This window comes from Gloeophyllum trabeum (genome assembly GCF_000344685.1).
Source record: "Gloeophyllum trabeum ATCC 11539 unplaced genomic scaffold GLOTRscaffold_00002, whole genome shotgun sequence".
In the NCBI taxonomy this organism is placed as follows: Eukaryota; Fungi; Basidiomycota; class Agaricomycetes; order Gloeophyllales; family Gloeophyllaceae; genus Gloeophyllum; species Gloeophyllum trabeum.
Window position 1 is genome coordinate 359226 of NW_006920411.1, and position 20669 is coordinate 379894.

At 53.7% G+C, this 20669-nt stretch overlaps 5 protein-coding genes across 5 annotated transcripts; 3 read left to right on the forward strand and 2 right to left on the reverse strand.

Moving 5' to 3' along the window:
- Positions 1-9: 9 nt before the first annotated feature.
- Positions 10-1830, forward strand: GLOTRDRAFT_54413 (alpha/beta-hydrolase). Its single transcript, XM_007863638.1, has 9 exons — positions 10-285; positions 351-389; positions 446-539; positions 594-721; positions 774-863; positions 911-988; positions 1040-1093; positions 1143-1280; positions 1337-1830. Exons 1-9 carry the CDS (start codon positions 73-75, stop codon positions 1502-1504), a joined length of 1002 nt encoding a protein of 333 aa, XP_007861829.1. The 5' UTR covers positions 10-72; the 3' UTR covers positions 1505-1830.
- A 126-nt stretch (positions 1831-1956) lies between these two features.
- GLOTRDRAFT_90647 (uncharacterized protein) lies at positions 1957-4566 on the reverse strand (the record flags this gene model as incomplete). The annotated part of the gene is made up of 13 exons (XM_007863819.1): positions 1957-2127; positions 2179-2601; positions 2650-2713; positions 2779-2919; positions 2978-3096; positions 3152-3208; positions 3281-3482; positions 3552-3750; positions 3801-3919; positions 4037-4087; positions 4141-4257; positions 4308-4494; positions 4524-4566. 13 exons carry the CDS (start codon positions 4564-4566, stop codon positions 1957-1959), a joined length of 1893 nt encoding a protein of 630 aa, XP_007862010.1.
- A 615-nt stretch (positions 4567-5181) lies between these two features.
- Positions 5182-12142, reverse strand: GLOTRDRAFT_54417 (multidrug resistance-associated ABC transporter). The gene is made up of 35 exons (XM_007863639.1): positions 12072-12142; positions 11552-12008; positions 11236-11499; positions 10334-11186; positions 10214-10277; positions 10063-10159; positions 9977-10007; positions 9781-9916; positions 9680-9725; positions 9595-9622; positions 9519-9545; positions 9401-9463; positions 9310-9350; positions 8995-9256; positions 8830-8939; positions 8727-8775; positions 8590-8677; positions 8529-8541; positions 8419-8478; positions 8274-8366; positions 7946-8222; positions 7726-7894; positions 7529-7672; positions 7417-7478; positions 7123-7362; positions 6968-7070; positions 6726-6911; positions 6490-6622; positions 6366-6429; positions 6291-6313; positions 6116-6241; positions 5817-6063; positions 5633-5760; positions 5554-5577; positions 5182-5498 (listed from the first exon to the last, which is right to left on the reverse strand). Exons 2-35 carry the CDS (start codon positions 11558-11560, stop codon positions 5373-5375), a joined length of 4386 nt encoding a protein of 1461 aa, XP_007861830.1. The 5' UTR covers positions 11561-12008; positions 12072-12142; the 3' UTR covers positions 5182-5372.
- Positions 12143-13229: 1087 nt separating this feature from the next.
- Positions 13230-15951, forward strand: GLOTRDRAFT_125199 (uncharacterized protein; the record flags this gene model as incomplete). Its single annotated transcript, XM_007863820.1, has 13 exons — positions 13230-13540; positions 13599-13715; positions 13770-13848; positions 13901-14057; positions 14125-14305; positions 14371-14583; positions 14636-14699; positions 14753-14871; positions 14932-15072; positions 15134-15197; positions 15249-15659; positions 15714-15735; positions 15779-15951. The coding sequence occupies 13 exons, from the start codon at positions 13230-13232 to the stop codon at positions 15949-15951; spliced, it is 2052 nt and encodes a 683-aa protein (XP_007862011.1).
- Positions 15952-17666: 1715 nt separating this feature from the next.
- GLOTRDRAFT_135894 (uncharacterized protein) lies at positions 17667-20478 on the forward strand (the record flags this gene model as incomplete). Its single annotated transcript, XM_007863821.1, has 13 exons — positions 17667-17980; positions 18033-18155; positions 18215-18293; positions 18351-18507; positions 18565-18766; positions 18830-19045; positions 19102-19165; positions 19214-19332; positions 19389-19529; positions 19588-19651; positions 19701-20117; positions 20172-20210; positions 20266-20478. The coding sequence occupies exons 1-13, from the start codon at positions 17673-17675 to the stop codon at positions 20476-20478; spliced, it is 2142 nt and encodes a 713-aa protein (XP_007862012.1). The 5' UTR covers positions 17667-17672.
- Between the last annotated feature and the right edge of the window lie 191 nt (positions 20479-20669).

Here is a 20669-nt window from a genome sequence, read left to right on the forward strand (position 1 = left end):
GCGACCGCCTTCATTTCGGCGTCCATCTGGTCGAGTTCTGGTTTTGGTTCATTTCTTGGTCTTCGGCCAATAATGGGCAACACATATCACTGCTTGACGTTTTCTCTGGTCGTCCTGCCCTCGGTCTTGCTTACGGCGTATTTCTTTGCGCAATTTCCGCGTCTGCCCCAGTCATTCCACGTCTATCCGTCTCTCGCCAGTTTGCCGCCGTCCAGCCGGTCATGGAGTATCTACCCGCCCGATTTCTACGAAGGGGGGCAATATGTTGACCTTCCGTACGGCAGGGTACGTCGACGCGCATCTTCGAGTGGGTGCAGACGCTGAACGGCGCGATTGCGACACGTATGCAGATTCGGTACTGGGTGTTTGGCCCGGAGACGGGCAAGAAGGTCAGCTGCGCCCCAACGGATTGAATTGTGAGAACACGCGCTCAAAATCTGATAAGATCGTCTTTATACACGGGTTCTCAATCCCTGCGATTATATGGAAGGATGTGGCGCCAGAATTAGCGGCACGCGGGTTCCGTGTCCTACTCTTTGGTGCGTGGTTTCCGCCTGCGTAATATGAGAACTCTCTTCCTATGCTGTTCCCAGACCTGTATGGACGAGGATACTCCGACGCACCCCAGACGGCCTATGACACAGCCCTGTACACGACGCAGCTCGCGTTGTTGATGCAGCATGTTAAATGGGATAAAGCTTACATTGCCGGTGTATCAATGGTAAGATCCAACGAATTCCCGAGAGAATACTGGCACGTAATCTTGCGTCCAGGGCGGAGGAATCGCCGCCGCTTTCACAGCTACCTTCCCTGATTTAGTAGACGACAAGATTGCCCTCGTCTGTCCAGCTGGCCTTATGGATGTACGTCTTATCCGTTTCTCGGTTGAGCGGCACTGAATTTACTGCAGACGAGCGATATATCACGTACCATGAAATTCATGTCCTCCCCCGCTTTGCAAGCGGTCACCTCCAGCTCACCCTTCCGAGTGCGTCATACGATATCCTCCCGACGTTACGCAAACTAACGTTCTTGATAGTTTTACCTGCGCCGATTAGCAAACTCGACTTCCGACACGGATCCCATCGCAGAGGTAAGCACGTCCCCAGGTAAACCACGGCCATATCGCTCACGCCGCGTAGCTCGTGCGGATCCAATCAGCGTACCTACCAGGTTACAATCCCGCGCTCGCCTCGTCCCTCCGCGCGGGTCCACTTCGAGGTCTCAAACCAGCTGTCGAGACCCTCGGTCGCTCGGCACGCAAAGTGCTCCTGGTATGGGTAGGTCTCCTTCTCATACGTGTTTAGTAATCGAGAACGCTGACCTTAACCCTAAGGGCACCGCCGATAAAGTCGTCCCTTACAAATACTCCTCTGTTATGCAGGGTCTCCTGCCGAACTCGGAGCTAGTCACGATAGAGGACGGGCCCCATGATCTGACGCTTACCCATCCGAAACTCGTGACCGACGCTTTACTCCGATTCTTCGAGGACGCCTCCTCCTGAGTTGTTGAGGAGGATACGATATCGCAAGATTCGCTCCCCTCAACGATGTATCACTATTCCGGTGCTGCTCATCCCGGCATTGTACACTTCCGACATAATCCGTCCTGATGTCACCCCATACTCGTTCGCTTCTCGCGCCGCCTTGTTGTTGTTCACCCTTACATGTAGCTTCTAGCTTCCTATTATTTCTGCCTTGTTTGGTTATCGGGTTTATGAGTAACCTACAGTATAGATTTCTAGTCATGCCTACCTTAGATCCGCAATACATGGACCTCTAGTATTTAATTAATTCCATGTGCGCTTCTCGGAATGACCACTGGTTTTTGGACCGCTCAGTGTTGTACCTATATCTGCGGCTCTATGGTGGGACACAATGCGGACACTTTATTAAACACTGCCCAGGATAGCACCCAATGACACTCAGGACAGCGGTAACAGAAATTCCGAGCATATCAGAAGCTACCGAATGCGTTTCCATCCCATCCACCCCCTTGAGTACTATTAGCGCCGCCCCTACACGGACTAAAATACGGGAGTGCAAGCAGCCAGTGACCAGCTGCACCAAGCGAACCACCGATTAAGCTTCTTTCTTCGGACGCACCAACGGCGCAATCAGCCATGCCCTTATTCATGTTGTAAGACAAGGGATTCTTTCAAGGAACGCCTGAGCTCACTGTCGCGCATCCCGCTGTCCCGCCCTCCACGACGTTGGCGTTGGTCGCCACGCAAGGCGCTGGAGGGTCCATGGGCAAGGGTACCAAGAAAGGTATATGATGCCCAGCGCCTCTCTCCCACGCCCTCCGATCCATCTTCCCCTTCTGCACCCCCGCCTTGTCTCGACGCTGGGAGACCTTCTGCTTCCACGCCTCCCGGTGCGCCTCACCTTCTGCCAGCACGCACACTGCGTTATGGTCGCTAGGGTGCGTCCCTGCGCAGGCGATATCGCTGTCTGCTCCCGGAACGAGGTCCGAGTGTGATGGCGGCTCGGAGTGTACGAGCTGATGTAGTGTGCGGTTGCGCAGATGGGAGACGCGGGCACCAATGGTGTCCCCGGGGAGCGGGCATCCGCAATGGACATAGGGTATGCCAAAACGAGACTGTGGATATAGTCAGCGTCGAGCCACAGTCGAGATTGCTTGAACCACCTTCCAAGTTCGACAGGTGGTATCGAACGCCGTTGACAGGAGGCTCTCCGCGACTTTGTCATCACTGAATATCGTTCACAGATCAGATTCAGTATGACAGGTATTACCAACGAAAAATATGACACTCACTGGTCAACGAAGCGGGACATATATTTCCTACAGTCTGAAGCATACCGGTCGGCGTACAACTGATGTGTATGCCAAGCAAGGTCGATGTCTAATGTCGGGACGTAGTATTCAAACGGAGGGGTAGCCATTAAATCAAGAAAGCTATCGGTAAGCTGATGGTGAGATCATGTTTGCGTGGTTCATATGTGGAATGAATCACGCGTGATATCGCGCTGCGGCATGGTGCAAAGCAATCTCATCTTCCCGCGCCTCGAAGTAGGTAGGATCCGTCCAGCCAAGATTGACCATCTTGTCTATAAACGACTCCTGACGCAAGACCTGAGTAGGCGGTATTAATGTCAGGATCGTACAGTGACGAAGGAAGCGCACTCACTGCGCCAACGAGCTCGACTGAGAATATGTGGTCATCGGCGTAAGCATTCATGATCCTCTTCCGACTGAGAGCACGGAGATTAACAATCCACAATAGATACGGAATAGCAACTCATAGACCCAAGCCCACAGGCGGCGAAGCCCCCGAGGTTAGTGCCTCGAAACCGGCGAACGAATTACCCGCCTTCTCCTGGATGGCCCTCGCCCTCTTACGCTCGTGGGTCACCTTGCGCAGGTTAAGCGCGACCGCAGAGGGGGATTGCAAGAGCGCCTCTTTCACACTCATGGCTCGAACAATATTCATGATGTGGAACTGTGTATGTACCGTGCCCCTGAGTAAATAAGTCCGGCACGTGAGTCCTACGGGAGTTGCACTCCAGCTGGCGTCTAGTAGTACGTACGCCAGGTACTGACTCGGCATCATAGCCGAAACCTCGGGATGTGCAAGCAGCGCACCGTCAGTCGGGTCCTGTGGACGGGCCAGATCTCGAGCAATCTTCGCGACGCCGAGCGTCTCCTTCGTGATGCGGAGTGAGCAGTACGGACATTCTATCTTGAACCCCTGCTGGGCATAACCGCTCCCATCCTCGAGGAGAAAGGCTGGCCACCATTTAAGATGACAATGTCGGATCTCAGGTTGTGCGACGTACGAACTAGTAGCCCCTCGCCGCATTGGGGGCAACCCACCCTTTTGTCGCTGAGTACTGACATGGATTCCAGGGGATCGAAAGGCGTCCGCGCGCCCTTTAGCCACGAGTCCAATCGAAATCTGGAAGGGACGTAGGTAGAGGTATCACCCAGCTGATCCTACGTGGACGTGAGCGACGCTGAAAGCAGCGGAAAGATAGGTTGCCATACGAGGAGCTCGAGCGGGGTATGAGCAGACCTCGGCAAGGCTGCGATCTCACGGATTCGCAGCCCATCCTCAGTATACCACCTGTGGAAACATATAAGTGAATTCCCTACAGGGAATAATACATATAGCCTCACATAGGATTGAGCATGTACGCATGCCATGTTAGCAGGACGTCAATCGGGGGAACATGCGAAGCTGCCCAATTTGGAGACGTGTAAGAAGCGGGGAGCGACAACACCCAACGCTCAAACCTAGCCGATTCGTATGTCAGCTCCTCGCCCAGGCGAGTGGCTCAACTCACCGCTCTACGGCAAGATGGAGGAACCATGCCCACCGCTGGCGCTTATTCAACCTCTCCGCGCCCGGGGGTATTCGGGAAGGCTCTGTGTTCTGGACAGACGTTCTCAAGTCATGGAAGGCGCGCAGTAATCGCAAATGCACCTTCAACTGGTGCGTGTCTACTAGTGGGCAGTCCGTAGTCTTGTCGCCTATCCCGTACGTCTTAGTTGGTTCGTACCCGGGAAGAGCGATCCCCTGAGCAGCGTAGTCAGGAGGCTCATTTCGTTGAACAGCTGAAGAAAAGCCTATGATACCTGGCGAACGTGTTAGGAGTACTAACGAGAAGGGCAAGGGACATTTATACGGTTAGTGTTCATCAAGTTCGGATCACATATGTCCTCAGCCTTTCTCGGCTCGATTTTACAATAGTATTCACACCCACGGAGACGCGGTAAGAAATGCACTTGTTTCAGGGAAATTAGCCCGGTGTGCTGATTGACACCGTGTCCACTCGAGCGGGATATGTCGCAGGACATGATACAGAGCAGTTAATGCGGCGTGGTTCTGCCCCGACTTTAACGTTGAGCGCCACTCACGAGAAACTCGCTAGATGCGTGTGGATTGGGCAACATCGCAAGTTGCGCGCCGGCCGGTTCCTAACTAACGTCAAAGGAACCCAGCATGGAGACGACGATCTCAATGATTGCAAGAGTCCCACCATTTCCTGTTGCCTGTCATCGCATATCATCGGTACATATCTTCAGCTACCACAGAAATAAGACAGGAGACTACCACCCACTTGGGTCCCTGAGTTTATCGTTGATAGTTCGAGGCTCAGATGAGAGATTCAGACTCACGCTGCGAACCCCGGCAGAGGCGAGGTGGTGGATGGGATACCAGAACAATGCACTACTGTCAGTGAGGTACTTAGGAACTCATGCAGATACGGACGACGGCAACGGGCCAACGACTGTGAACGGGAAACGAAGTGGTACCATCAGTGAGTCTATGTCACTACGATTGCAACAAGCAAGATCTGTACAAACGAGTCTAAATATCAGAGGCCATTTTTCCGGACGAAGGGCAATTATGAGTTGACAGCATTGCCGTGAGCCATGGCGTAGAGCGTGAATTTATCGTTACTCTCATCTACAAGAGCACGGAGAAATCCCTTCTCGTTGGTTAGTAGTTCGCTGGGAGCTCCGAACTCCATCTGAAAGGATACAGGATGAGTACACGCTCCTGATGTCAGTCGTAAGGGGACTTACGATGCGACCGGCATCAAGGACCATCTTGTGAGAAGTATGAAGGTTAGCTTACTCCCAGAATGAGCCGCGAAGCACGCACAATTTTATCTGCATCCATAATGGTTTGCAGGCGGTGCGCCACCGTGATGATGGTAACATCACTGGGCAGCTGAGTCCTTAGGGACTTCTGAATAATAGTGTCCGTCTCATAGTCAATGGCGGACGTGGCTGCCACGGAAGGATTAGATTACGCCTCGAGTTAGGCAGCGAATAGGGTAACGAACCTTCATCTAGGATGAGTAGTTTGCTCTGTCGGACGATGGCACGGGCAAGTGCTAATATTTGCCGCTGGCCAACAGACAGATTGCCCCCACCACTCGAAATCTGAGTGTCGAGAGTTATTCTGCCTTCATCATCGGATGATTGTAGAGAGAACAAGCCAGCGTGCCGAAGTGCATCGTTGAGCGTCGCATCATCATATTGGTCGAAGGGATCCAGATTTTGACGGAGGGTGCCACTAAGCAGCTCAGGCTACATTTATTCCATCAGCTCATGAGACGGTCGGAGTATATGTCCTACTCACCACCTGTGGAATGATGGTGATATTCGAGCGCAGAGCGTCCAGATTGATGCTGTCGGTGGGAATTCCATCATAATAGACCTTGCCTGTCGTCGGAATGCACCGGAGCAGAGAAAGCGTTAAGGAGCTCTAAGGGACATTAGTGGTGGACCCCGAGGAAATGGGCAAGACCATCTACCTTTCCACTTCCAGTCCGGCCAACTGTACGATGAAGTTAAGAGACTGGTGACATGTTCCGGACGAATGGACTCACCAATACCGACGCGCTCGCCAGCTTTTATTTCAAACGAAAGGTCATGCAGAACTTCAGGTCCATCCTGAGTGACAGAACATCAACGCAATCAGGAGACCGAGTAAGAATTCACACGTTAACCTACCAGAGAATACCTAGCGGACAACTTCTCAACCTTGAGGTCGCCGCTAGAAGGCCAGTAGGCCGGTGGTACGCCATCCTGAGTGGGCTTAGGCTCTTGTTCGATGGAGACGTATTGTTGGATACGCTCCAAACTGCAGACGTGTTAGCCGTTGCAGCCGTTCGAGCCTTTAGGACATACCTGTTGCCTGTAATGGAAAGGGAGTATCAGTGCAGGTTCGCACAGAGTTGCAACAGCACGCACCTGCAACCTCGAATTCGTTGAGGATTCTCACCCACCACAAGATCATGCCACTGAATCCGACGGCCATTGTCAGAGAGAAACCAGTGTTAGAGGCGGTGCTACCAGGCTGAGCATATACCAGCCATGCAGCAAGGCAAGAGGCAAACAGAGCCCCCAAGGCCTCGATGCGGAACGATATCCATCTATACGCGAAGCAGGTCATACGTTGTGCAACTTATTTGTCGGCGATGGAGCTTACCGATTCAAATTGTAGAACATGCGGGCGCACTTAGTGTAGCGATCGATACGAGTCAAAGATTCCTGCTTGAAGGCTTCCTGGGAGCCATAGGCTCGGATTGATGCTGAAAAAGAGCCAGTAAGCCGCAGGCGTGTAATATTGTCAGGATCACATACTGAGACCGGCGACCGCAGCTCCGAAATGACCCAACACAGGTGCACGGGCGTTGCTCATCTCTCGCTTAACCGACAGTTGAGCCTTGATGTATATCTGACCCAACCAGCCGCCGAGCACCCCAACGACAATACCAGGGATGATGAAAATCGGCGTGAACAGCACAACAGCTGCGAACTTCAGCAGCATTGTCAAAGATATCTCTATCACCCCTCCGAGATTCTGCGGGATAGGGCCGTCGACTGCAATGATGAGTTAGGTCAGGGACATAGTTATTACCACGCACGGGAACATACCAGCTCGGATGTCCTGCGTGCATCGTGCAATGACCCTGGACGTAGGTGTCTTATCCAACCACCTGCGGCGCGGGTTCAATGGTAAGGATAGGAAGGCGTGCATGCTACGTACCGTAGGGTCGTACCAAGAATGGAGTCAATCAGCCTCTTGTGGATGTCCCGAGAGGCCCTGATCGACCCCACGTAGTAGAACGCATAGCCGACACAGTACATCGTGATAGCGGCACAAAGCATCAGAATGTATATCGTGAGGTAACTGTACAGACTGCGTGAGCTTGATCGCATTACCCGTGAAACGGTCAGACTTACTACGGCACGGAAACCTCTTCTGCAGGTCGGGTCTGGTATTGCTGCGCCCAGTAGCCGAGGAACCATGTCTGGACGGTGTTGGAAAACTCGCATGCAATGAGACATGCCATGACAAAGGACCAGAACAGAGCCGGCCAGTTGCCACTCATTCCAAGCAGATACAATTTGACTGGAGGAAGGATCAGCAATCACCGCCCAAACGGGCTCTTAATGCACTCACCGGCAGACCAGCTTACGTGACCGACTGCAATCTCTTCATCCACAACGAGCTTACCAGCGACTTTCTTGGATTCATCCGTGGGCTTCGTCGGGTCCTCAGTGGCGTCAATCTCATCCTCAGCCTTCTCCATCGCTTTCTCCTCTTTGGCGACTTCAGCTGAAAGCGCTTGGTCCTTCGCGAGAGCATCAGAGACCGATCCTTGACTCAGGACCCGTCCGTCTGAGCTCAGAGATACAACAAAGTGTGCTACGGAGCTCGCAAGTGCAACATTATGCGTCTATCCATGCGGTGAGTTATAGAGCAGAAAGGCTGATCACTGCGTACGTACGACAAGGATCACTGTTCTGCCCCGGATGAGGTCTCCTTTGAAGCACTTTTCGACTATCCATTTCGAAGTGTGCACGTCAAGCGCAGCTAATACCTATGACCATGCATTAGGACTAAGTGGGGCGAAAGAACGTCAAGATACACACGTCATCCAAGAGGAGTATTCCTGCCGAAGAATACACAGCCCGAGCGAGAGTAATGCGAGCCTGCGTAACAATTAGTGCGTGCCCACAACCACGGATTCAACCTGTAGTACCTTCTGTCCACCACTATGAAAGAATCAGTACGGTGGCCACTCAATGCATCGAAGAACCGACCTCAAAGTCAGACCCTTCTCACCCACTTCAGTCTGGTCACCAGCATCAAACAGCGTAAGGTCGCGGGTAAGAGCGCACTGATAAATAACTATGAATAGATGAGAAACTGTATGCTTCAGCATATGTTGTAACATTACCTTTCTTGTAGCGTTCTTCGTCATAAGGCGCGCCGAAGAGAATATTGTCCTATATCATGGATAAGAGATCGCATCGATAATGAAGTGAGACTCAAGTTCCTACCCTGATCGTCTCATTCTGTACCCATGATTCCTGGGCTGCATAAGCAACACCACGTGCCCTTGGGAGCCCGAACCAGGACCCAGGACCAGACGGAATGAAGTGCATCTCGCCTGTACAGTTCCCTCATCAATATTTCTCTTAGCCTACACGCTAACAGCGACTTGCCCAATAGAGCCATCAGAAGCGACGTCTTGCCAGAGCCGGTAGGACCGATGACGAGATTGATAGAGCCCTTCTTGAAGAGCAGCTCGTCTTCAACGCGGAGCCGGAAGTTCCTCTTCGAAGGAGTCAGAGATCCACTCGTCTCCTCATTAGACCAAGAGAACGTCGCGTCCCGGAACCCGATCGCATCGTCCCCTGCGTCGGGCGGGACAGACATTGCAGCCAACACGTCGGCAGACTCGGAGAATGAGTCGAGGAGCTCCGTCTACACCAAAGGGAGTTGATGAACGGTCTACTGAAATGTAAGCAAAATCGTACCTTTTTGAGGAATTCGTCGACACGGTCAAGAGAGACCTTGGCTGTTTTCCAGATCAGCGATGATACTGGACAGCTCGACAATATTTTTTACCTTGGATGAACATGGGAATCATGAAGAAGATGGTGAACAGTTGGTCTCGCAGCAAATCGAACACTATGCACTCGGTGGTTAGTCTCATCAATTGGTTGAGGACCGGAGAAGCACGCACGAGCCATGGCAGAGAACACGATAGACGCTACGACGAAAATTAGTGTCATTAGTCGGTATGTCGGATGCCTGCATACCGCTCAGCTCCTTCTTCATTATCAGAGTCTAGCATCGAAAGTTAGTAAATCCTTCCTCCACCGTATCGCACGACGCCAGGCTCACGTAGGTCACAAAAGTAGCAATCATATGCGCGACGGGGATAATGTAGCTGATTAACCCCAAGTTAAGCACTACAAATATAATACGAACAGGAGTCAACGTACTTGATGTTACCGTTCAGAAGCCCCAGGATCTGGCGCTTCCACAACCAATGGAGCTCCTCTTCGCGCTTTTCGGAGAGCCGATCGCCCATCTTGCGTTCCCAGCCGAACAGCTTGATCATACGAAGGACGTTCATCGCTGGTGAACAAGATCTCCTGTTCAGCATGTCGTGTCATTTCCCGAAAGGCCGATACATACTCTCCGTGACAGTCTCAACACGCGCATCCGTCTAGATGGAGATGGACAATCAGCAGGTAGCGTAATCTGCTCTCCATATTACCAACCTTTTTCATCCTCTCTTTCTGCACGTTCTGGAGGAGCTTCGCGATATACCCAGGAACGGGAGCCAAAGCGATCATGACGGCCAACCCCACGAACGCGCTGCATCGGATAAGTTAATCCGCCGAGTGGCCAGCGCAGACAATATCCCCTCACCTCCAGCCAAGGATCACGTAAAGGAATATCATACAGAGAATCACTTGCAACGGACCGTACAACACTGAAACAGAGGCCCTCAGCGTTTCCTCGAGAAACCTAAGCTAAACGAGCACTCACGGACGAACAGGAAATCGCGACCGTCAACGAGATTGTTGAGATCCGTAGTGACCAAGTTATTGATCTTCCCGACCAGATTGCTAGCCTTGGCCTGCACGGCGGCGGCGGCGGCGGCGATACCCTCCGGCTTCTTCGCCTCATCCTTGCCCTTCGTCTTCGCCTTCTTCTGCGATCCTCCCGAGGTACTTGGCTCTCGGGCGGTCTCGTCTTCGCTGCCCTCGCTCCCACCAGGACTCGGCTCACTACCACCCGGACTAGGCTCGACGATCGACGCAGTCTCCGGCGTCCCCACAGCAGTATTATCTGTGCTTTTACCCGCCGACTCCGCCGTTTCAGCCTTCATCCTTACCCTCAGCGCGTGCTCGAATACAAGCTGCGTGATAATCCCCTCAGTGCGGACGAGCGTACCCGTATTAATGAAAATATAGTACTGGATCGCCGCAGCGCTCATTACCGGGCCCAGGAACAAGAACATAATCCACACCCACGGGCGCACAATCGCGTCCTCGTACCCGCTCTGCAGCACATACAGCAGCCGGTTGATCGCTAGCGGGCTGAGCATGCTTCCGACGACGCGGACGATGATGAGCACCGCGAGGAATATGTACTCGCGCCGGAAGACGCGCATCAAGCCCCAGAAGAGGTAGTCGCCCTTCGCGCCCGAGAACGTATCCAGCTCCTTGAAACTACGCTTCCGCAAGTTCTTCCCGAAGTCGTAGTCGGGGATAGGCGGCAGGTCCGTGTGCGAGAGGTGCGGGACACGATACGCGAGAAAGACAACTGGGTCGAGGAACTTGTACACCGCTATCGAGAGGATCGACGCTGTTTGCTCGGGGTTTGGTTGTTGCGGGTCCTATCTAGACTCGTACGAATAATGCGGAAATATGTACTTTAGAACATACCTTTGGATCAAACGGCATGTACTGGCGAGGAATCACCAGCGGGATGACGACGCCAGCCAACAGTACCAGCGCCACTTTCGCCCAGATTAACCAACCCTCTTGTGAATCTTGCGGGCTCAGAGTGAAGGTCGTCAAGGGGTAAACGTCACGATACACGTAAATACCGGCCGCGACAAGCAGGACCAAGACCAAATGGAAGTTTGCCACCGATGCCCATCTTGGTTTCGCGCAAACTGCGACGAAACCCAGGATAGACGTGTACGACTGAGGAAGGTTTAAGGAGCCGGTTAAACACGCAAGGATAGCCCAAGCTTACGAAGGTCATGCACAGTGCGAACTGGAGCCATTCCAGGGGAGTGAATACGGACTCTCCCGCCGTGTGCTTGTGCTTCGGCTTCTTTCCCCAGTGCTTCCCAAATACCTCGATGCTGTCGGAATCCACCTGTTCCCTCTCCTCGAGTACGAGCGTAGCAATCGAAAGACCCAAAAGACCGAGTGATGCCGCGAGTCGTGCGACCTTGAATAGATATATTGTCAGTCCTCCATGACTGCGGATGTGCTCCTTAAGCTCTTCAGCAAGCCCGCTGGGAGGAATGGCCGGGGTGGCTTCCTCCTCGTCTGCGTGATCCTCGTCATTCTCGCTACCCTTTCCTGGCCGCAGCCGGTGGTACACTTTTTGGAACACCCCGGACGCAGCGACAAGGTGCAGTGCCAGCGCCAGCAAGGATGCGGCCGCAATATAGCTTGGGAATGCGAGGGAATCCTTCCATGCACTGCGAAGCATCCCAGCAGTATTAAGTCCACAGCGCTGGTAAACGGTCCGGGTGGGTACTCACCACTGCCTGAGATTCGATGATATCACCGCCCACGACCATCTGCGGTCGTCCAAGACGATCTGGGGCCCGTCAAAGACAGCAATGGAGGCGACGCCTGCCGCCGCCGGTACGTGCATGTCGCGGTGGGCAGAAGAGAACGTCGGGCACGGAGAGGAAGGCTAAGGTATTTGTACAGGCCATGTGGATTTTCGCTGCGATAAGGGCTTCTGCACTGCTTTCAGGGGCTTCCATCAGTCATCCCGTAAATCACACTCAGCGAACCTTTCCAGCCAATTGGCGGCCGCCTTTCTGCCTCTTTATTACTCCTCGATGAATGCTTGTCCTAGCTACTACCAGGTAGCCACCGCTCTGTCCTGCGCGGTGACGTTGAATCTTCTCAACAAAGCTCAGGAATGCTAATGAACGACGTACGCGTCACAGTCGCGCAATCTCTCGAGTCTCGAGTCATTTCTCGATAGCCCGTGGCACCCGGATCTCCGAAGACTGATGCATATGTACGCGGATGGTATACCCCTTTCACGGGCTTGGATCGCCTGCATACGAGACGGTGGTGAATAAAGGGAAAGATGAAATGCGATGCTGACGTCGTCGTCGACCCTTTATGCAGTGAAGCCGCCTTGGACAGCAGCGAAGGCAGTGCAGGGAAATGGACATATGTCAGAGGACAAAGTTGTGACATAACCAAATCAAGCAATCCGATTGCCATAATAGGATACACCATGTCAAAGTCCCATGATGTTTGTATGTTGCCGCCAAAGTCGCTCTACCTCGAACTTATGTCTTGGAAACCTCCAAAACCTCGTTCTGTGTTCTGAATGTCGAGCTCGAGGGTATCCTGGCCTCTAACGACACATTAGCTTAATATTCTTAAACACAGTTCTGCGTCATGACATCTCTTGTTGGACAAGTGAAGACACCCATCGACCACGCATGCAATCATTATCGGCTTGGACGCAGGACATGCTAGCGAGCTACACGGTGAGTTAAGTAGTGCCCGAAACCCCAGAGACCCTTACTGGCGCCCAACACACAGCCTGCGCTAGCTTTCGTGATCAGGGCCCAAACGTCTCATGACTGCTGTGCAAAGCTCTGAACGAGTATAAATACCACCGTGCTCTCTGCATATTCGGGAGTACGAAAGTCCGACTGGTACTGACCATGAGTGTCCCTTGGAAAGACCGTGACGCCCCTCCAGCCTATGCGGGACAGACGCCTGATCCTATTAGCGCCGAGATAGACCTCCCGCCCCCCGCGTACGCACTCCCGAAGACATACAAGATTGGGGAAAAGAAGACGGACCGGCCCCTCGTAGACATCTATCAGCTGAAACTACACTTGCGGCTACTCCGGGCCTTCCACGATCTGAGAATATCTGTGCAGAATGTCGATTCCACCAGTCTACCCCTTGGAGTAGAGAAGCTAAACAGAAGCGAGCGGTGGTCTTGGTTCCTCCACCTCGCTGTAGAACGGTCTGTTTGCATATGCTGGTCGGGCGCAAACCGTATGTCTAACTCCCGGGTTATATAGGTTCGAGCGCTGGGTATTATCGCTCCCTGGTTCGTATGGTTCCTCGACGTGGGCAGTGTCTCACGCACCTCCGCTCGACGTCCTGCTCGTATGGCATACTTATATGCTAAATCCTACGTAAGTACCTACGAAGTCCTCCACTCGTAATCGGCGCAAATTTGATTTGATAAGATGGTATGCAGAAGACGGCATACGCACTCCTGAGGTTGCAGCCCTCCCGAGGTCTGCAAATACTCCCCTGCAACTCCTGGTAAGGCCTGTGCCCCCTACTTTTAGGGGTGTTGCTCACAGTTGTTGCACAGATTCAATTTGGGGACTTACGAACCTATCAACCCTCCGCCGCTCGAATAGCTTCATGGCGGGATAGTACATGGACGCCCTTCGACCCCTTGGAGGCTATGTCACAGCTCCGGGACAAGCCCGTAGTATGTCCGCGCTGCCTCGCCGGCCTCCTCGTGCGTGAGTCCTGTGCTCGCGAATCCGTAATCGACTCGGCGCCGTTCCATTCACATACTGTATCCCGCAGCGTTTTTCCAGGACGACGGATGCGGGTACGCCCAGCAGGGTTTCAAGACCGCGTGTCCATATTGTACGCTCGCTATCACGAAGGAAACGCTGGGGGTCGCTAAGCTCGCGCGCGACCTCGCGCGGCGGCTCGAGCCCGTGCAAGTGGATGGTGCGAGGATCCTCCCGAGGCAGTACCTCGCGTGCGTAAGCATGCCTGATGTTCCCTCAAGTTCGGGGTTTAACCCTCTTGGAACGATATCTATAGGGGGACGGTATACACGCCTCACAACGCTACGAATGTCATACGCGCGAAGCGGTTGCAGGAGTCGTTCCTACGCGCACCGGGCGTGACGTCCCTCAAACTGGACAGCATAGCCGAGCAGTCCGACCGGGCGAAGGCAATCCAGGAGAAGGCGCAGTATTCGTTCGGCGAAGCGATGATATTCGGGGGCAGGGGTTCTGCTGTCGGGGAGAACCTGTGAGTACAGTTCGTTTACGTCGCAGGTGTCGCTGATGATTAGGCTGCGTAGCCGCAGAAGGGTTATGAGCGCGTATTCTGATGACAGGATCTTCTCCGTCGAGCTCGTGGGTGCGGTACGCGTTGCTGGCTCTTGTCGATTACCGGACTTCTCTTCATGTTTGCGCAGGTTCTGCGGCAAGAGTCGTTCATCGACAAGATGGTCGCCCTCGGGTGGACGGACCTGGCGTACTTCGATTCGGAGCAGGACGAGCTTGCGCTGCACCATGCCGTTGCGCGGTATCATGCGTGAGTATCGCACCCGCCGCACTTGCCATGCCGGGAAATCCACAACGAATTCGCCCATAGGTTCTTGGATCTATTGGCCACTCCTCCGGAGAACTTCTATGTCCCGACGTTGGACATTGACCTTGCGTGGCATACACACCAATTGTACCCGGACCAGTATGCTGTCGACTGTAAAAAATATGTAGGCCGATATATTGACCAGTGAGCACTCCCCGTCCCTCTATTTGGCACAAAGCTAAGGAAGTACCGGGGCAATGTCTAGCGACGATAGGGTTGGGGAGAGCCGTCTGTCCGCCGCATTTGACCTAACTTGTCGAGCGTGGAAGGTACTCCCTTGATTGTGTAGTATACCCGTCGATACTGACCGTCACATATAGTCTCGCTTCGGTATCCCTTACGCATACTGCGGTTGTCCACTTCCAGGGGATACTATCGGCTCCCGCGTATCCCAGCTGCGCCACCGACTGCTGCCCTCTCACTCCCGCTCGGACCTCGTCCCCCCGGTGGACAACGAAACTATCTGTGCGGGCACACACCCAAGCGACCACAACGCGGTGTACGTGCTCGGAGAGCCTGACTGGTACCGCAGAGCACGGAAGCGGAAGGCCATGCAGCGGCGTGAGCGCGACAAGGCGGAGGTGCAGAAGGGGAAGATGGACCGCAGGCTGTGGGATCGCGGTATGGGACACGCTCTGCCTTTCTTGGTGCCAGTACCACTGTTCCCTCTGGGTACCTGTGTTGCACCGTGCGGCAGCGTTCTGAGAGGTGGGCCGGCAGGATGTGCAACGGTGAGTCCCATGAGCGTAGACTAGAATCGCATCTGATCTCACTGATTTGCCCAGGGTATGGCTGCCTGCGCCATTGGTGGGTGTGGTGGAGGAGTAGGTGGTGGATGTGGAGGCGGTAGTAATGGAGGCTTTGGATGCGGGGGAGGAGCTTGTGGAGGTGGCGGGGGTTGCGGAGGTGGAGGTGGTGGCGGATGCGGGGGTGGAGGAGGTGGTGGGGGTTGTTAAGTCACTCTATCCTTGCTTTTCGTCTGTCGGCGGCGGATGGGGCGGTGCAAGAAAGGTGACAGGTTGATACAAGCAAGTGGTCGCCAGTGGGTACCGCTGGTCTTTTTTCATGTAATGTACTTCACTCGGCCGATTCAGCAGCGCCGCTCCGTTGCTGAAGCCAACAATTTCCAGAGATCACGGCGAGAAATGTCGGCATTCCTCTTTGCAGCCTCATTTTGCCTGTTAGGGAAGCTAGATTACTTGGTCATGCCTGAATTTGCGTCCGGTACGACGGACCCTAACCTCGCTAATGAGCGTACAAACAAACTACGAATACTGCACTCGAGTGTACTTATGTTCGAAACCCTTCGGAGAGCGTTACACGCTCAAATGTTGCTCAATTGCACCTGGAGTTGGTATCCCGGCATTACGCGTTATATACCGAAGTCCAATTGGTAACCGGAGCCACGGAAACGGGTTCCATTTGAGCTCCCGACCCTCTCGTGGACAACGGACCAGACGCGTTACACGTCAGGCTCCTAAACCACCGTCCTTAGCGTTCTCGCTCCTCCTTTACTAGGGCGCACGTGCAATGTTATGTAATATAAATCTATTTTTAATTTATTACCGGATACAGAACGAACAGAGGAGGAGAACGCTATAGGACGGCTGGAAGAAATCGTCTCCCCGAGATCACCGAGTATGACTAAGCATTCCGAAAGCGGTAGCGGCTGAGGCCTTCCACCAGCAGTCGGCGGGCAATGCAAGGAGCACCTGAAAACTAGGAGGGGTAAAAACTATATAGAAAAGCATAAAAAGCTATCTTACTGGTACTCCTCCAGTGTAAACACCCCCCGTGAACTATTGTCCCTCAGAGGAATTCATCATGTCTTGTGAACCCAATGTTCAGCCCTCAGTGACACTGTCAATGCTTGTATTTGCTTTTGTCTATGTCAGACCATTGGTGCATTATATAGAAATAGAATGTGCTTCAAATTCTATAGGTATGCGCGCAACTGCTTGTACTACATCCCGCCGACTGCTGGTGGAAGGCCTCAGCCGCTACCGCTTTCGGAATGCTTAGTCATACTCGGTGATCTCGGGGAGACGATTTCTTCCAGCCGTCCTATAGCGTTCTCCTCCTCTGTTCGTTCTGTATCCGGTAATAAATTAAAAATAGATTTATATTACATAACATTGCACGTGCGCCCTAGTAAAGGAGGAGCGAGAACGCTAAGGACGGTGGTTTAGGAGCCTGGTTACACGTGCGATTTTAGCAACGCAACCGACCCTCCGTTCTAATTACGCGTTACGTTTCCGACATACACTCGGGTACAGTAGGCGCATGTTGTTCTACTAGTACCTCGAACTCTCTTATGCTTTGGACCTTCCATCTGTCTGCGATGTCAATGTCTGGATATCGGATAGCCAAGCCCTTCGGTGATCTGTTCGTTAGCCGCAACGCTCGGATATAAGCGGCTCATTATCAGAGCGCGGACCACTGGCCACGACAACTCCGCTTCTCGTCTCCAGCGAATCAAGACAGCGACGGGGAGTACGACTGCGCTAGCGACTCGGACTCTTGTTATAGCTGAACCATGTAAGTACTGTAGAACCCGAATATCTGAGACCCCTATTGGTGCCTATCAAACACAGCCTGCGTGATCCGAACTTTTTCAGGCTCACATGTACAACGCGCCTATGAAGCTTACGGCTCAGGTACCAAATGCTGTGAGGAGGTTCAAGCGAGTATAAAGAGCACTGCAGTCGTCGTAAATTTGGAAGGATCAAATCAGGACTGGCCGCATGACTCTCCCCGGCCCTTCACAATACGAGACAGACGGACCTCCCGAGTATACAGAACGGGATGACACCCTAATTAGCCCTCCCTTGTACCCACTCCGAAGGCCAAAGGCGTACAAGATCGGGAACAAGACTACAGAGTTCCCCCTGGTAGACACCTACCAGCTGAAATTGCACTTACGACTGCTTCGTGCGTTCCATGAGTTGAGACTATCGGTGCAGAATGCGGATCCCGCCCAACTTCCCCTCGGAGTGGAGAGACTTGACAGAAGCCAGCGGTGGGCATGGTTTGTTCATCTTGCCGTGGAACGGTTGGTTCGTAATACAGACCCTCGATTGAATCGCTGACTCCCAATACTGTAGGTTCGAACGCTGGGTACTATCGCTTCCTGCATCAGGCGCTCGTGGGTCCAGTCCATGGGCACGATCTCACGTCCCTCCGCTGGATGTTCTGCTGGTGTGGCATGCTTACATGCTGAACCCCACGTAAGTGCATCGAATGGATCATTCCTTGCTACCCATCAATGTTCACGTCTTTTCGTCAGATGGTATGCGGAAGACGGCGTGCGGTTACCTGAGATTGCAGCCCTGCCGAGGTCTGCGAATACTCCGCTTCAGCTCATCGTACGTGGTGCTTCTTCCAATCTCGATAGTGATTCATCTGACAGCCTGACATCCCAGTTCAATATCGGCGACTTGCGCAGCTTCAGACCCTCCACGGCTCGGCTGGCCTCATGGCTCGGGAGCACCTTCACGCCTTTCGACCCTCTCGAGGCCATGTCCGAACTCCGAGAAAAGACCGTCGCATGTCCTCGTTGCCAAGCAGGACTCCTCGTGCGTAAGTAGCAACGAAAGAGCGGCTCATCGAAGCTCGTTGTATTCACGTATCTTGCAGCGTTCATCCAGGACGACGGCTGCGGGTACGCCCAGCAAGGGTTCATGGCAGTATGCCCGTACTGCTCGCTCGCGATCACAAAGGAGACCCTGGGCGTAGCCAAGTTCGCGCGCGACCTCGCGCGCGCGAGCGATTCGCGCGACAGAGCTATTGCGCGCCTACGAGGTAATGGTGAGACTGTCGCCCCGAGGCAGTACCTCGCGTACGCACACCTGCATTCCTCCTAAGGCTAAGGCGTATGGATTGACAACACTGACATTTGTAGCGGTACGTTACACACGCCGCACCAAGTTACGGATCTCGTGCGCGCGACGAGTGTGAAATACGGGTTCTTGCGCGCACCGGGGGTGGTTTCGCTCAAGCTCGGAACGATCTCCGAAGAAACCGTCCGGGCGAGGGCGATACAAGAGAAGGCGCAATATTCGCTCGATGGCTTGCAGAAGCTGCTTTCCGGAGGATCGCAATCTGCCGGACAGAATCTGTTAGTAGTCTTGCCACCTCTCAAGTTATGTATCCACTGTTGACGGACGGCGTTAGTCGGAGGAGGATCATGAGCGCGTACTCTGATGACAGGATCTTCTCGATTGAGCTAGTTGGCGCTGTGAGTTCAACCGCTAACTAGTGCCAAAGCCAACTCATTCCCTCGTAGGTCTTACGCCAAGAGTCCTTCATAGACAAGATGGTCGCCCTTGGCTGGACAGACCCGGCGTACTTCGAGTCTGAAGAGGACGGGGTTGCACTGGATCACGCCGTTGCGCGATATCATGCGTAAATATTACTCCCATTCTTACCACATTCGTTCGGTTCTCATGACGCCCCAACAGGTTCCTCGACTTGATGGCAACTCCGCCGTCTAATTTCTATGTCCCGACATTAGACATCGACCTTGCGTGGCATACCCATCAGTTGTACGCAGACCAGTATGCTGCAGATTGTAAGAAATTCGTAGGGCGATATATTGACCAGTGAGTACCAATATCCCCCTATGAACCATGGCACGCTATAACAATGGGGGGCACTTAGCGATGACAGGGTTGGAGAAACCCGTTTGTCAGTAGCGTTCGACGCAACATGTCGAGCTTGGAAGGTAGGACTCCGAGTTGTAATGTCCCTTCATGTGTTGATGCGTAGGATAGTCCCGCTTCGGGATTCCTTACGCGTATTGCGGCTGCCCGCTCCCAGGTGACACCATCGGCTCCCGCGTGTCCCTGCTTCGACACCGGACGCTGTCGAAGCTGCTCCCATCGCAGATACGGACAGACCTCGTGCCCCCAGCGGACAACGAGATCCTCTGCACCGGGACGCACCCGAGCGACCACAACGCGGTGCACGTCCTATCAGAACCGGAGTCCCATAGGAGAACATGGACGCAGAAGCTCGCGCAGCGCCGCGAGCGCGACAAGACGGAGGTGCAGAGGGGGAAGATGGATAGGCGGGTGTGGGAGCGCGGCGCGGGGCACGCGCTGCCGTTCTTGGTGGCGGTGCCGTTACTTCCGCCGGCGCCGTGTGTCGCAGCTTGCCCGAACGTGGTTCGTGACGATCCATGTGCGACGGTGAGTGTCGTCTGTGAATACGGGAGACATTACTGGTCACACTAATTTGACTAGGCCATGGGTGCTTGCATGATTGGCGCGTGCGGTGGAGGGGTGGGTACGGGAGGCGGACGTGAAGGTGGGGGAAGCGGAGGTTTTGTTTGCGGAGGAAGTGCCTGTGGGGCGGGTGGAGGTGGCGGATGTGGTGGTGGTAGTAGCTCGTGTGGAGGTCGCTGTGGATGCGGGGGCGGGGGCGGCGGTGGTGGCGGATGTGGAGGAGGAGGAGGTGGTGGTGGTGGTGGCGGCGGCGGCAGTTGTTGAAGCACTCCTAACGCGCATAGGAAGACGACGAGATGTGCGAACTCGACTTGAGACGTTTTAAATTACAAGTGCTCAGAACATACCTAATATAGAAATGCCGTTACTTCTTTCGGTAATACCTCCCTATGCCCTCGCCTAAGAATGGTATCCTCTCGTCGTTGCTCGCGCTATCATTTCTTCGAGCTCGCCAGCTAAACTTTTATAATGTCGAGGATATCCTTGGGTCTTCGTTCGTTAGGTCGTGTCCGACGA